Consider the following 14,116-nt stretch of genomic DNA (forward strand, 5'->3'; position numbering starts at 1 on the left):
TACAATAATTTAAATGTCATACAGGAAGCACTGACATTAGATATTACTCACTGACACACATTTACTTTGAAAGAATTTTCTAAAAAAAAAAAAAAAAAAGACCTAACTTATCGAAAAAGAGTAACTTAATTTTTATAGACCCGCTAACATACCTGCACAGCACTAAGAAGATGCGTCCGATAAATTGAAATTACTTCTTGGTGCTGTCTATCAGCATCCTGTATGTAGAAGGGTGGGAGAAGGCGGAGAGAAGAATGTCAATATTTTCAAGATCAATTCTTCGTATAATTACAGTTTTACTTGTTTGACTTTGCTTGTTTAAGTGTCGCATGACCTTAGAATTTCAAGGTTAGTTGTTTATAAAACCCTAACCGAAAAATGGAGCCTTTCAGCTTTAGTGTCAGCTTGAAGTGTTTTGCCTTGAAATAGGGCTTTCTCCACACCAGCCCAGGTGTTACCACCAGCAATCTACTTGGACAAGAATAGAATTTGACTTCTGTTCAGAAGCCCCTAACTCAAGTCCCAATTTAAACTCACTTTATCACACTATGGGGCGATGCTGCACACACTACCAGGAATGTGACCCAATTCTATGTAGATTTACACATACACCTCTACCCCGATATAATGCGGTCCGACATAATGCTGTAAAGCAGCGCTCCGGGGAGCGGGGCTGCTTTACCTCGTTACAGCTGAATTTGAGTTACCGCAAGCGGCTCCTCTGCGCCACCCCCCCGCTACTTGCTGTGGCCCCCCTGCCCCAGCTCACCTCCGCCTCCTCCCACGAGCACGCCGCTGCTCCCCCCTCCCTCCCAGGCTTGCTGCGCCAAACAGCTGATTGGCGTGGCAAGTCGGGAAGGAAGCGGGGGGAGAAGCGGAGTGGTGGCGGCATGCTTGGGGGAGGAGGCGGAGCGGAGGTGAGCTGGGGTGGGGAGCAGTACCTCTCCCTACCCCGATATAATGCGGTGTCACCTATAAGACGGTAAGATTTTTTGGTTCCCGAGGACCGCGTTATATTGGGGTAGAGGTGTATGTGTAACTTTGCTCTCATGAGTAGTTTCACTGAAGTCAACAGTGCTACTACACACACGAACAAAGACACATTTATACTAAAGCCCTAGCACTTACTCTCACAAACTCCAGTGAGGCTGTTTACAGAACTACTCACAACAGTAAGTACCACACTGGAATAAGCGTTTGCAGGCTTGGACACAGCAGGTGGGAGGACACCTCCCAGCACAGGTAACTCTGTGACAAGCAGTAACTCCGCCAGAATTAGAGTGCTAAAAGTATCAGTACACACAGGGGCTTGTGCTAACCACTTGAATACAATCCAGCCCAATTCTCCCGCTTGCGTACTCAGGCTGCTAGCCCAACCCACCACCTTTGCCATTGCAGCCCCACTGCTGTTTCTAGCAGATTAGCTCAAACAGAGCTAGCACAGGTCAGTGGTACCCAAACTGGAAAGCGCCCTCCTAGTGTCTGACAACCCTGAGATTGTTAATCCCCTGGGGCAGAGACTACCTTCCTTTGTGTTATACGGCACGGCATACACGGCTGGCATGTGTAGTACGCAATCTTACTGCAGCACCTGCACACAGGACTTATTCACTGATTTTGGATTAATACTGCAGGAAGAGAACACTTCATTTGCACAGGCTTTTCCAAAAGACACTGCTACCTCTCCTCATGGGCACAGGAAAGCTGGGGCAAGTAGAAACCTCCAAAACTGTTCTATCGCAAAGAAATCACGTAACCACCACCATACTGGGTCAGACCAAAGGTCCATCTAGCCCAGTGTCCTGTCTTCTGACAGTGGCCAGTGCCAGGTGCCCCAGAGGCAATGAACAGAACAGGTCATCATCAAGTGATCCACCCCCTGTCACTCATTCCCAGCTTCTGGCAAACAGAGGCTAGGGACACCATTCCTGCCCATCCTGGCTAATAGCCACTGATGGACCTATCCTCCATTAATTTATCCAGCTCTTTTTTAAACCCTGTTATAGTCTTGGCCTTCACAACATCCTCTGGCAAGGAGTTCCACAGGTTGACTCTGTGTTGTGTGAAGAAATACTTCCTTTTATTTGTTTGAAACCTGCTGCCCGTTAATTTCATTTGGTGACCCCTAGTTCTTGTGTTATGAGAAGGAGTAAATAACACTTCCTTATTTACTTTCTCCGCACCTCTATAATTTTATAGACCTCTATCATATCCCCCCTTAGTTGTCTTTTTTTCCAAGCTGAGAAGTCCCAGTCTTATTAATCTCTCCTCATATGGCAGCTGTTCCATATGCCTAATCATTTTTACTGACTTTTCTGAACCTTTTCCAATTCCAGTATATCCTTTTTGAGATGGGGCGACCACATCTGCATGCAGTATTCAAGATGTGGGCGTACCATGGATTTATGTAGAGGCAATATGATATTTTCTGTCTTATTATCCATCCCTTTCTTAATGATTCCCAACATTCTGTTTGCTTTTTTGCCTCACATTGAGTGGATGTTTCCAGAGAACTATCCACAATGACTCTAAGATCTCTTTCTTGAGTGGTAACAGCTAATTTAGACCCCATCATTTTATATGCATAGTCAGGATTATGTTTTCCAATTTGCATTTATCAACATTGAATTTCATCTGCCATTCTGTTGCCCAGTCACCCAGTTTTGAGAGATCCTTCTGTAGCTCTTCGCAGTCTGCCTGGGACTTAACTATATTGAGAAGTTTTGTATCATCTGCAAATTTTGCCACCTCACTGTTTACCCCTTTTTCCAGATCACGTTAAACAATGCCATTCTTTTCCTCAGAGGATCCTAGCTTCCTGCCCATCCCATTTCCCGGCTCCTAAACAACATATATTAAAACTTATTCTACCACTTCTGACAAAAATAGTAACATGCCTTATGACTGAGCTCTGGAGCAAAGTTCTACGTAAGTACTTACAGCCAGCTGCTGCTGCAGCGTTTTCACCTGGTGCTGGAGCATTTCAACTTGTTGGTTCTGTCTCTTTGAGGGAACCCCACAGGTGTATGTAAGCTGAGACAGGCCATTAAGAGCCTGCTTTAGTCGTTCTACATCATTAAGCAGCTCTGTTATCTATAAGAGAAATACAAAGATTATAATGTTTCATTTTCTGAACATATTTATAGAGAATATTAGTTTGCAAGGTCAACTAAAGGTTAACAAGTATATGAGGACATCATTATATTGACCTCATCAATCTCGGTTTACGAGAAAAGTCCGTAAGAGAAAAAGAGAGATGCTTTGAAAATATATCAAATATTTTGCTCTCAGCTTCTTAGGATTCAGAAATCTGTAAGACATAGCCCATAGGTCAACCAGCCACTTATCTTCAGTGTGCAAATTAGCTAAGGCCCAGATTTCAAAGCAGGGCATCAGCCTTATCTTTTTTTGCAGGCGCAATGCCCACAAGTGAGACTGCCCTTAGGAAATTTGGCCATAAAGGTATCCAATTCTTCAGAGAAAGAGTACACACAGTACACATTTAACTACAGAATTAGCAGCTACTACTAGATGCGAAAACCTAGTTCTTTGGATGGTATAAAGTGCATATAACGTTAATTCTGAAAGATACTGTAGGATAAAGTTATAATGCAGTGCTCCTTAATCCTAGTATAACAATAATGCGTCCTGTTTTAAAACTAAAATACCTTCATTAAACAGCATTAAGAAAACTGCAAGTCTTTTTCATCACATATTCATAATGCCTTAAATCTTCTCTTACATTGACTTCCCAATATCATTTGGTGTTAAACTGGCAAGCAACAGTGTCAAAATGACAAGGCAACACACAAAGGAAGCGGAGTATTACTTTTTTCAGATTATTTTAAAAAAAAAAAAACAGTCTGCTAGTGGATATAGTATTAATATTTTGAATTTGAATAATATGCATTTAAAACTTGAAAATTCTAGTAAAACAGAAATTTGAATAGTTCTGTGTTATGGGGCAAAATTTGGGGGGAATTAAATAGCACTTTGCATAACAGCACACAAAACTGATCCTCAGCTTTGAGAATTTGGACCAAATTCAGATGCCTATACTTAGGTGTGTAAAGTGAGTGTATTTAGGTAACTACATTTGCAAATTTGGCCCTTTGGATCTAAAGAGAGGCAGTTAATACTGTTAAATATTGAACACTTTCTGCCTACCTTGTTATCTTTTGCTTCCACTTGCTTTGCAGATTCCTGTATTCTTTTTTGCAAGTCAGTAATTGTTGTCAAAGATTTATCACATCTCTCTTTCTGGTCCTTAATTTCTTGTTCAATGCTGAAGCTTCTTGACTGCAACAATTCCTTTTCATCTTTTGCAGAAAGCTCTTCCTTTTTGGCTTGCAAAGCCTCTTCACACATTTCCTCATATTTTCTATTCAAGCTGGCTAAGTTTCCAGCTATGCTAGTAACCTGGGTCTCTAAGGCACTTTTCATGGATTTATACTCCGACATATCAACTACTTCTTTGCTCGCCAGTTCAGTTAAAGCTCGTTTAGTATTTTGAATCTCAGACTGGAGTTTAGAGATTTCCTCACTTTTTGCTTGGTTTTCTTCCACTTCCTTTTTCAAGCTAGTTTTGACTGCTACAATTTCTTTTTCAAATGCTTCTTTCATCTGCGTGTGTTCTGCCAAAGATACTGAGGAGTTATGTAGATCTGCTAATTCCTGCTGCAGTTCTCTTACCTTTTCTAGTTCTCGGTCATAACATGCCTTTTTACTATTGAGGTCTTCTTTTAGTTCCTCTATTGTGCGGCCAAGCGTTCTCTTCAAGGCTTCAAACTGTTCCACTGGAACATAGTGACCCTGCATGCGAGTTTGCACAGCAAGGGCCTCAGAAATCTGTTTAGCACTCTCTTCTTGTAGCTTATCTTTTTCATGTTTTATCTCTGTGTATTTTTGCAGTAATTCTCTCAATTGCTTATTCAGTTCTTCCATTTTGCTGGTGAACATTTTTTCCATTTCATGGGATTTCTCAGCAAGAATGTAATTTTGTTGCAAGTCATTTTCCATAGACAAAAACCCATTCTTTAACTTCTCATTTTCCTGTTTGTGTTTCTGCATCTCCTCTTCACATTCTCTGCATCTCTGTGTCTGTTCTAGCAACTGCTGTTTTAGTTCTTTCACCATGGCTTCAAAGTTTCTCTCTCTCTCTTCCAAGCAGGCAACGGAGGCATATTTTGACTTAATGCATTCTTGAATTGTGTCAAGTTCCTTCTTCTGGGCTTCAATTTCTGCATGTAACTGTAAGATTTCCTCTTGGCCTCTCCTGTATTTAGCCAATGACTCAGTGTTGTTGTCCTGTAACTCTTGCATGCTTTTATTTAAGATAGACACCTTACTCTCATGATCTTTTAAACTTACATACTCTGTTTGTATGTGGTTCTGTAGGAGTCTCAGTTTCTTTTTCAAAGTTCCATTCTCTTCGTTTACTCTCATAAATTCTCGCTTTAGATCTTCAGTTTTTTCTTTCAGAACTGACAACTCTCTATTAGTCTTTTCTAATGTGCTGTTCAAGACTGTTTTAATCTCCTCATGTGTTTTGGCAGGTACGTATTGATCATTCAGAGAGTCCCTCAGAGTTGTGTTTTCAGACACTAGTTTGGAGACTTTTGCTTGTTCAGCATTATATTTTAGATGAAGCTCAGCAAGCTGCCTTTTAAGTTCCACAACGTTGGATTTTAAGGCTGCCACTTCTTTTTCGTGCTTTTCTGGAGACATGTACACAGCCTGGAAGTGACTTACAGTCTCACTCAAACTGGTCTTTTCCATCAGCAGCTTCTCAGCTTCTGCTTTGTTTTCATTGTACTTTTGTGTTACTTCAGCAAGTTTTTTGGTCAGATCCACAATAGTCAGATCACTTGTTTTTTTCATTTCTTCATTCAGTTTTAAAGGCACATATTGGCTTTTAATCTCAGTTGTTAAAGTGTGTATTTGCTGCTTAAGCAGCTTGTTGTCCATGTGAACCCTTTCCACTTCCTTCTGCAATGTCTGATTCTTCGACAATTCAGAAATCGTTTTTTCCAGTTCTTCAGTTTTTTTCTCAAATCTGCCCTTCATTTGTTCATGTTCCTCTGGCCTCACATACTGAGAAAATTTAGCTTGCTGACTCTCAAATTCCCTCTTTAAAAGCCAAAGCTCTGCCTGCAGTTTTTCATACTCTCTTTCCATCTCTACTAATTTCTTTGCTTTCTCATTCACTTCAGTTGATAATAAACTCTTCATATTTTCAAATTTCTCAACAGGTACAGAGAGGACTAACTTTGCTGCCATTTCTTTTAGCTGTCCTTGTACCTCCACGACATTTCTCCCACTCTTCTCTCGCTCCATCTCTAACTTACCAAGTTCCTTCTGCAACCTTTTGTTTTCCTCCAACAGCCTCCCCTCATCTCTCCTAAATTCCGCAACTAACAATTCATTTTGCTTGATTTGGTTCCTTAGCTTGCCTACTTCTGCAGAAGCTCCTTCATATTTTGCTTTCATGTCTTTCAACTGATCCTTTAGATCTTCTGTTAACTTATTGCTTCCTATAGCTGCTTCGTTAGTCAGGTGATCTTTCAGCGCAAGAAAGTGGGTTTGCATTTGCTTTACTTTGCCTTCTGAGTCAAACATTCTCTTCTGCACATCTTTTAAAGCATCCTCCAATTGCTTTATCTGTCCATCAGATTCCTCCTTGGTTCTTTCACACTCTGATGTCAAAGCTTGGCATTCAGCTACCTTATGAGACAGCTCTTTCTGAAGTTTTCTTATTTCTTCTTTTGCTGCGCCATAAGAGATTCTCATGTTGTCTAGCTCTCTCTTTAGAATTTCATTCTCGGAACTGGAGGATTGGCTAGATAGTGACAGTTCCAGTGGTCTCAGCATAGACTTGGTCTGCAGATTAGTTGGCAGAGAAATAGACACATGCTTAAAAAGAGAAATTTGTTCAATTTACTCTTCATATTTTTTCATACATTACTTCTTTAATTATGCTCATCTAAAACATATACGCTTTACCTCCATTGTATATTTCAGATTTACAAGCAGTTTATAATTTGTGAGCAGGAACAATTAATGCAGGTAATTTAGACCAGGAGTCCAAAATATATTTTGGCTTATATAAGCAAAACTATCAGTATTACAGAGAAACTATGCAACTTTACTTGGAGCCATCATTCAAACATCTAGAAGTTGAATGATCTGAAGATGTTAAGAGTATAAAATAAATGTAAGTGTACTGAATGCACGCACATTTTTCATCATTTAGGAACTGAGCCCACTCTCATAAGAGTCAGTGAAAAGATCCCCACTGGACTACACTATAAATTGAACTGGGCTCTAAAGGTGTAGTTTGTTTTCACTGGAATTCAACGGACAAATTATGCTAAACTTCAGGGGAATTTAAAGGAGAAAAGCTGTGGAGAAGGGTAACTGATTGTACTTTAATGCTATGAAATGGTCTGCTCCAGTGCTGTCAAAAACTAGGGAAAAAAATTCCCCCATTACAAATACTGTAGTGCAATCTCTATCATTAAAGTTGAACTTACAAATGTAGAATTATGTACAAAATAACCCCCTGCATTCAAAAATAAAACCATGGAAAACTTTAGAGCCTACATATCCACTCAGTCCTACTTCTTGTTCAGCCAATTGCTCAGACAAACAAGTTTGTTTGCATTTGCAGGAGATAATGCTGCCTGTTTCTTGTATACAATGTCACCTGAAAGTGAGAACAGGCATTTGCAGGCACTGTTGTAGCCAGCATCGCAAGATATTTACATGCCAGATGCGCTAAAGATTCATATGTCCCTTGATACTTCAACCACCATTCCAGAGGACATGCGTCCATGCTGATGACGGGTTCTGCTTGATAACAATCCAAAACAGTACAGACCGACGCATGTTCATTTTCATCATCTGAGTCAGCTGCCACCTGCAGAGGGTTGATTTTCTTTTTTGGTGGTTTGGGTTCTGTAGTGTCCGCATTGGAGTGTTGCTCTTTTAAGACTTCTGAAAGCATGCTCCACACCTCGTCCCTCTCAGATTTTAGAAGGCACTTCAGATTCTTAAATCTTGGGTCCAGTGCTGTAGCTATCTTTAGAAATTTAACATTGGTATCTTCTTTGCATTTTGTCAAATTTGCAGCGAAAGTGTTCTTAAAATGAACAACATGTGTTGGGTCATCATCTGACACCGCTATAACATGAAATATATGGCAGAATGTGGGTAAAACAGAACAGGAGATATACAGTTCTCCCCCAAGGAGTTCAGTCACAAATTTAATTAACACATTTTTTTTTTTTTAACAAGTATCTTCAGCATGGAAGCATGTCCTCTGGAACGATGGCCAAAGCACGAAGATGCATATGAATCTTTAGCGCATTTGGCATGTAAATATCTTGTGGTGCCAGGTACAACAGTGCCATGTGAACGCCTGTTCTCACTTTCAGGTGACATTGTAATTAAGAAGTGGGCGGCATTATCTCCCGTAAATGCAAACAAACTTGTTTCTCTTAGTGATTGGCTGAACAAGACATCTTGTAGGACTGAGTGGTCTTGTAGGCTCTAACGCAGGGGTCGGCAACCTTTCAGAGGTGGTGGGCCGAGTCTTCATTTATTTACTTTAATTTAAGGTTTCGCGTATCAGTAATACATTTTAACTTTTTTAGAAGGTCTCTTTCTATAACTCTATAATATATAACTAAAGTATTGTTGTATGTAAAGTAAATAAGGTTTTTAAAATGTTTAAGAAGATTCATTTAAAATTAAATTAAAATGCAGAGCCCCCCGGACCGGCGGCCAGGACCCGGGCAGTGTGAGTGCCACTGGAAATCAGCTCAGATGCCGCCTTTGGCACATGTGCCATAGGCTGCCTACCCCTGCTCTAACGTTTTACATTGTTGTGTTACTGAGTGCAGTTACGTAAGAAAAAAACCCTACATTTGTAAGTTGCACTTTCATGATAAAGAGATTGCACTACCATACATGCATGAGGTGAAATGAAAAATACTATTTCTTTTGTGTATCATTTTTACAGTGCAAATATTTATAATAAAAAATATAAAATGAGCAGTGTACACTTCGTATTCTGTGTTGTAATTGAAATTGATATATTTGAAAATGTAGAAAAACACCCAAAAATATTTAATATATTTCAATTGGTATTCTATTGTTTAACAGTGCAATTAATTGTGATTAATTTTTTAATCGTGATTAATTTTTTTTTTTTTTTTTAGTTAACTGCAATTAATCAACAGCCCTACTTCCTAATTGTCATGGTGGTTAAGCACTGGAATAAATTGCCTAGGGAGGTTGTGGAATCTCCATCATTGGAGATTTTTAAGAGCAGGTTAGACAAACACCTGTCAGGAATGGTCTAGATAATACTTAGTCCTGCCACGAGTGCAGGGACTGGACTAGTTACGCTCTCAAGATCCCCTCCAGTTCTATGACTGTTCGCTTGAGCCCAAATTACCAAACGATCCAGATTTGTCATCTTCGTTATTTACTACTCCCCCAATTTTTGTCTCCTCTGAAAACTTTCAGTAACGATTTTTTCTTCCAGGTCACTGATAAATATGTTGAATAGTGTAGGGCCAAGAACTAAGCCCTGCAGGACCCCACTAGAAACACACCCACTCGATGACTCCTCATTTACAATTACATTGAGACCTATCAGTTAGCCAGGTTTTTATCATTTCAATGTGTGCCATGTTAATTTTATATCATTCTAGTTTTTTAAATCAAAATTTCATGGGGTACCATTTCATGGGGTACCAAGTCAAACACTTTACAGAAGTCTAATTATACTACAAGCAGCACTATTACCTTAATCAACCACATTCGTAATCTCAAAGAAGAAAAAAAAGATATCCAGTTAGACAGGATCTATTTTCCATAACCACATACTACCACCCTCCTTCAATTCTTTATTCATTGAGCCCCATATCAGCAATAGGGTCAAAAGGCTCCATTGGAACTGAGCCACAAATTAAACAGCTATGTCACACATTTCCTCTAGAGGGCACCAGAAGTTACAAAAACAGTTTAGTGAGATTAATATAGTGTTTATTATAGAATACATTTCTGTCTTACAACTGTACCTACTTCAAGCACTGTTTACATGCCCAGGAATACATATAGAAAGAGATACATCACAAATATCCACACACAATGTCAATATAGTCTTACCTGTGATTCTGTAGCAAATACTTGACCCTGTTTAACCAGCATATCTTCTTTCCCTAGATTACCATAGAATAAGGGATAAAATAAAAACCTCTTCTTTCAAATAGCCATAGGACACCTTACTTCAATGAGTAGCCCCCTCTGACTTGCATACAGGTTCATGACAGACCAAATAATGATTTATTTTGTTTTACTACATAGATATTAATGCTGTGCTCATTCAGATTAGTTGGTAATCAAACTTGAAAATTAAAAGTATACCCAAATCAAAAGAGGGGTGGTTTGTGAGCTCAAAAGCTTAAGAATACACACTACAAAGCACTTGTAAAGATGGATAGATAAGCTTGCACCAAAGCCTTTCAATCATTCGTATAGAAACTCACATTTAAGAAATATTCTACCAGCCATTCATACATAATATTAACTTATAAAACTAACACTGCACTTTTAAAAAAAAATCTCTTTAAATTGGGCCAACAAATCTCTTTTTAAAGATAATTAACATCATTGATAAGAGCTCAGATTCTACAGCAACAAACACCAATATAGATTCTGAACAAAAAACTTGACTAAATCAAGAACCTAAGACTAGTGATCTTATATGTTGTTCTCAATCTTTGTACAGTTAAAAGACAACTTGAATAGTTATGTTGTATCAACTATTCTATTTTTTATTTAAATCGGTTTAGCAAAATTCACCCCCTATTATTACAGAATATGCATGCCCGTCCCTGTCAACTAGTCAGAGGATTAATGTTAGCTCACCCTTTGCTGGGGGGTTAAACGAGATCTGGATACCTATTCAAGACAGGAACATCTACCCTCAAAGAATAAATCTGAGTGTATAGAAGTGAGACCTATAGGTTAAACCCAGTTACTATTAAGATTAGCATGAGACTAGAAAGAAAAACAGAAATAAAGGGCAACGGTTTCACTTGAATTTTTTGAAATTGCATAATGCATTTAAAGAGAGAGAAATTCTAAAAATAAAATTAAACACTGTTACCAAAATCACTTCCAGAGCCCAGATAGTCATGCTGAAATGAAAAAAACAGATTGCAGCAATTGAGATAAAAATAAAATATTCATTTTGTTCTAATTTTACATACAGAATGAGATGTTAATACAGGTACCTAATTTTCAGTTACAGTTTCAGTGGCATAAGATGTCTTTCAGGACAATTATATTTTTGTTTTTAATGATATAACTGGTATTATTGCCACAATATTTATGAAAAAATACATATTTATTGTTTGAGTTGAACTACAATATACCTCATAGTGTCTAAGTTTAGATTTCAGAGCTTCAATACTTCTTAAGCTTTCTTCCTGCTGTTTTTCCTTGGCTGTTAAGAGTCTTCTCAGCTCATCTTTCTGAAGAACAAGAGATGGTTCTGTTTGAGATCAGCTATTCAGCACTATATCCAGACCCGTAAGCATTTAGAACACTTATTAAAATCCCGAGTTAAAGTTTCAGGGGATCTCCCATTAGAGGTTAGCGGTCAGAATTCCTTGCTTTCCAATGCCATAGATTTCTGACACGAACATCTGTACATTTATTAATCAAGTGAACATGTAAACGATGGCAGAGACAAAACATGGATAACATGGCTGCATGCACCAAAAGTCTGCTGTGTTAATGAGAGTCACTACTTGAGTATTGAAAGAGCTATAAAATGAGCAATCTAATTCAAAGATGCATTGGCGTGCTTTACACAACATCCTTGTGACAAGATCTATGGTGGTGATGCCAGGAATCTATGTAACTAGTACAAAGCTACACTAAATTTAAATAATTTTGGCTCTCATTAATCAAAAGCTATTGCCTTCACTACACAAGTGGAAAATATGGGAAAGAATTCATACGGACAAAAATACAGCTGTGCAACTTTTGTATGGAAAGGTGAATGTGTAGCATTTTAGTTCTGAAGTGGCAATGGTTAAAGCTGCCGTGTAAATGACGTAATAAAAGTCATAAGATGAACTAAGGGAATTATTTTACTCAAGCTACAAGTTAATACTCAGATTTAAGGTGGAGAGGTGAAAAATGAGTTTCCCTACCTCACTTTCAAGATCATCTGCAACCATTTGCTCCTAGAAGGCAACCAAAAATCCCGCCCCCCCCCACCCCAATCATTTCAGTTATATGTTAACAGGGTTTCATGTGTATTTGATAAAACAATCACTATATTTTAGTCCAGAATGATACCTGCTACCAACATGTCTTTCCCTTTCACTTTCCACATTCCTCTAATTTTTGGCAGGGAAGCACCTGCAGTCTGCCATATTCCAAATAAAAAAAAGCAGGAATTAAATAATGTTGAAGTCTTAAAATGCATGCTAATATGACAGATTGTGCTTCCATATTATTGAGGTATGCATCCTTTCTTGAGTTATTTAACACATTTTTTAGAACATAAGAACGGCTATACTGGGTCAGACCAAAGGTCCATCAAGCCCAGTATCCTGTCTTCTGACAGTGGCCAATGGCAGGTGCCCAAAAGGGAATGAACAGACAGGTAATCATCAAGTGATCCATGCCCTGTCACCCAATCCCAGTTTCTGGCAAACAGAGGCTAGGGACACCATTCCTGCCCATCCTGGCTAATAGCCATTGATGGACCTATCCTCCATGAATCTATCTAGCTCCCTTCTGAACCCCGTTATAGTATTGGCCTTCACAACACCCTCTGGCAAGGAGTTCCAGAGGCTGACAGTGCATTATGTGAAAAAATACTTTCTTGTGTTTGTTTTAAACCTGCTACCTAATAATTTCATTTGTTCTTGTATTAGGAGAAGGAGTAAATAACACTTCCTTATTCACTTTCTCCACATCTCTCATGATTTTCTAGATCTCTATCACGTCCCGCCTTAGCTGCCTCTTTTCCAAGCTGAAAAGTCCTAATCTTATTAATCTCCCCTCATATGGAAGCCATTCCATACCTCTAATCATTTTTGTTGCCCTTTTCTGAACCTTTTCCAATTCCAATTCGATGATTTTGGATGAAAATGAATGCTCAACATGTTTTTCTTGGTGCTGCTGCTCAAAGTAGTTAAAGGTTCACTTTGTTGTAATCATGACCATCAGGTATGAACATACCAGTGGATGCTCATAACACACTGGAACTGAGTTATGCATACACATGTACACGCTTGATTTTTTGACTACTGCTGTTTAACTGATTACTGCTGTTTAAGTTTAAAAAGTACTTGTGAAGAAAGTGCAGGGGCAAAACATGGCTTCTAGTAAACAAGGGGTTAACTCCAGCTTTATTTTCCTCTTCCATTCTACAAGCTCTCAGAGGGCTGTAAAAGCAGAGGGGGATACACAATGCCTCTGGAAAGGCACGGCTTCAGACTCACTTGGTGAGAGCTGTGAGAGCCCCAGGTTGGGAATCTTGGTTTCAATTTCTGCTGATTGAAGCTTTGCTCCTGCTGAACATTCCTGTTAATTACTACAGTTTCATGTCTGCTGAGTCACCCCCAGGAGCTCTCAGTACTAAAGCATCAAAGCAATGCCCTAGAAGCAATCCACTTATAGTTAATGGATAATCACATTTGGGTTTTTCCCAGCTGTTTTTAAATACAGAATAACAGATACTATTAAAGGCAGAATATCTGCTTTTAGCCATGCATCTGAGATTAGAATTTGTTCTTAAATCTGTAACATGAACCACCACATGCTCTACAGTCTCGATTGTGATGTAAGGCTGTCGCTCATATTTGAGTATCAACAGAACTTCTTCTAAAGCAACGTTTCATCACATTCTAGAAATGACCACAGTATCAAAAGGTCATCTGCCTATGGATATACCGTATTGCAGCAAAAATAACGTAACAGTGAGTCAACAAAAACAGCTCACAGGGAAGCAATAAAAATGTTACAGAGCTCCGTTATCTGTATTTTCCCGCCACCCACCCATACAGGAATCAAAGCCACCCAT

At 38.9% G+C, this 14,116-nt stretch overlaps 1 protein-coding gene across 6 annotated transcripts in view; it reads right to left on the reverse strand.

Annotated features, from left to right (window-relative positions):
• Positions 1-14,116, reverse strand: part of UACA (uveal autoantigen with coiled-coil domains and ankyrin repeats) — a 72,099-nt gene that overhangs the window by 2,715 nt on the left and 55,268 nt on the right. For 4 of the 6 annotated variants that reach the window (XM_074966651.1, XM_074966650.1, XM_074966656.1 and 1 more), the window contains exons 12-18: positions 12,234-12,266; positions 11,448-11,546; positions 11,180-11,210; positions 10,177-10,229; positions 4,168-6,879; positions 2,941-3,093; positions 153-218 (exon numbers count right to left, since the gene is read on the reverse strand). In XM_074966651.1, coding sequence (XP_074822752.1) covers positions 153-218; positions 2,941-3,093; positions 4,168-6,879; positions 10,177-10,229; positions 11,180-11,210; positions 11,448-11,546; positions 12,234-12,266 — 3,147 coding nt within the window. The remainder of the gene's footprint in view (positions 1-152; positions 219-2,940; positions 3,094-4,167; positions 6,880-10,176; positions 10,230-11,179; positions 11,211-11,447; positions 11,547-12,233; positions 12,267-14,116) is intronic. The other 2 variants (XM_074966653.1, XM_074966657.1) reach the window with 1 other exon arrangement.

The sequence above is a fragment of the Natator depressus genome, chromosome 10 (assembly GCF_965152275.1).
Source record: "Natator depressus isolate rNatDep1 chromosome 10, rNatDep2.hap1, whole genome shotgun sequence".
NCBI classification, from domain to species: Eukaryota; Metazoa; Chordata; order Testudines; family Cheloniidae; genus Natator; species Natator depressus.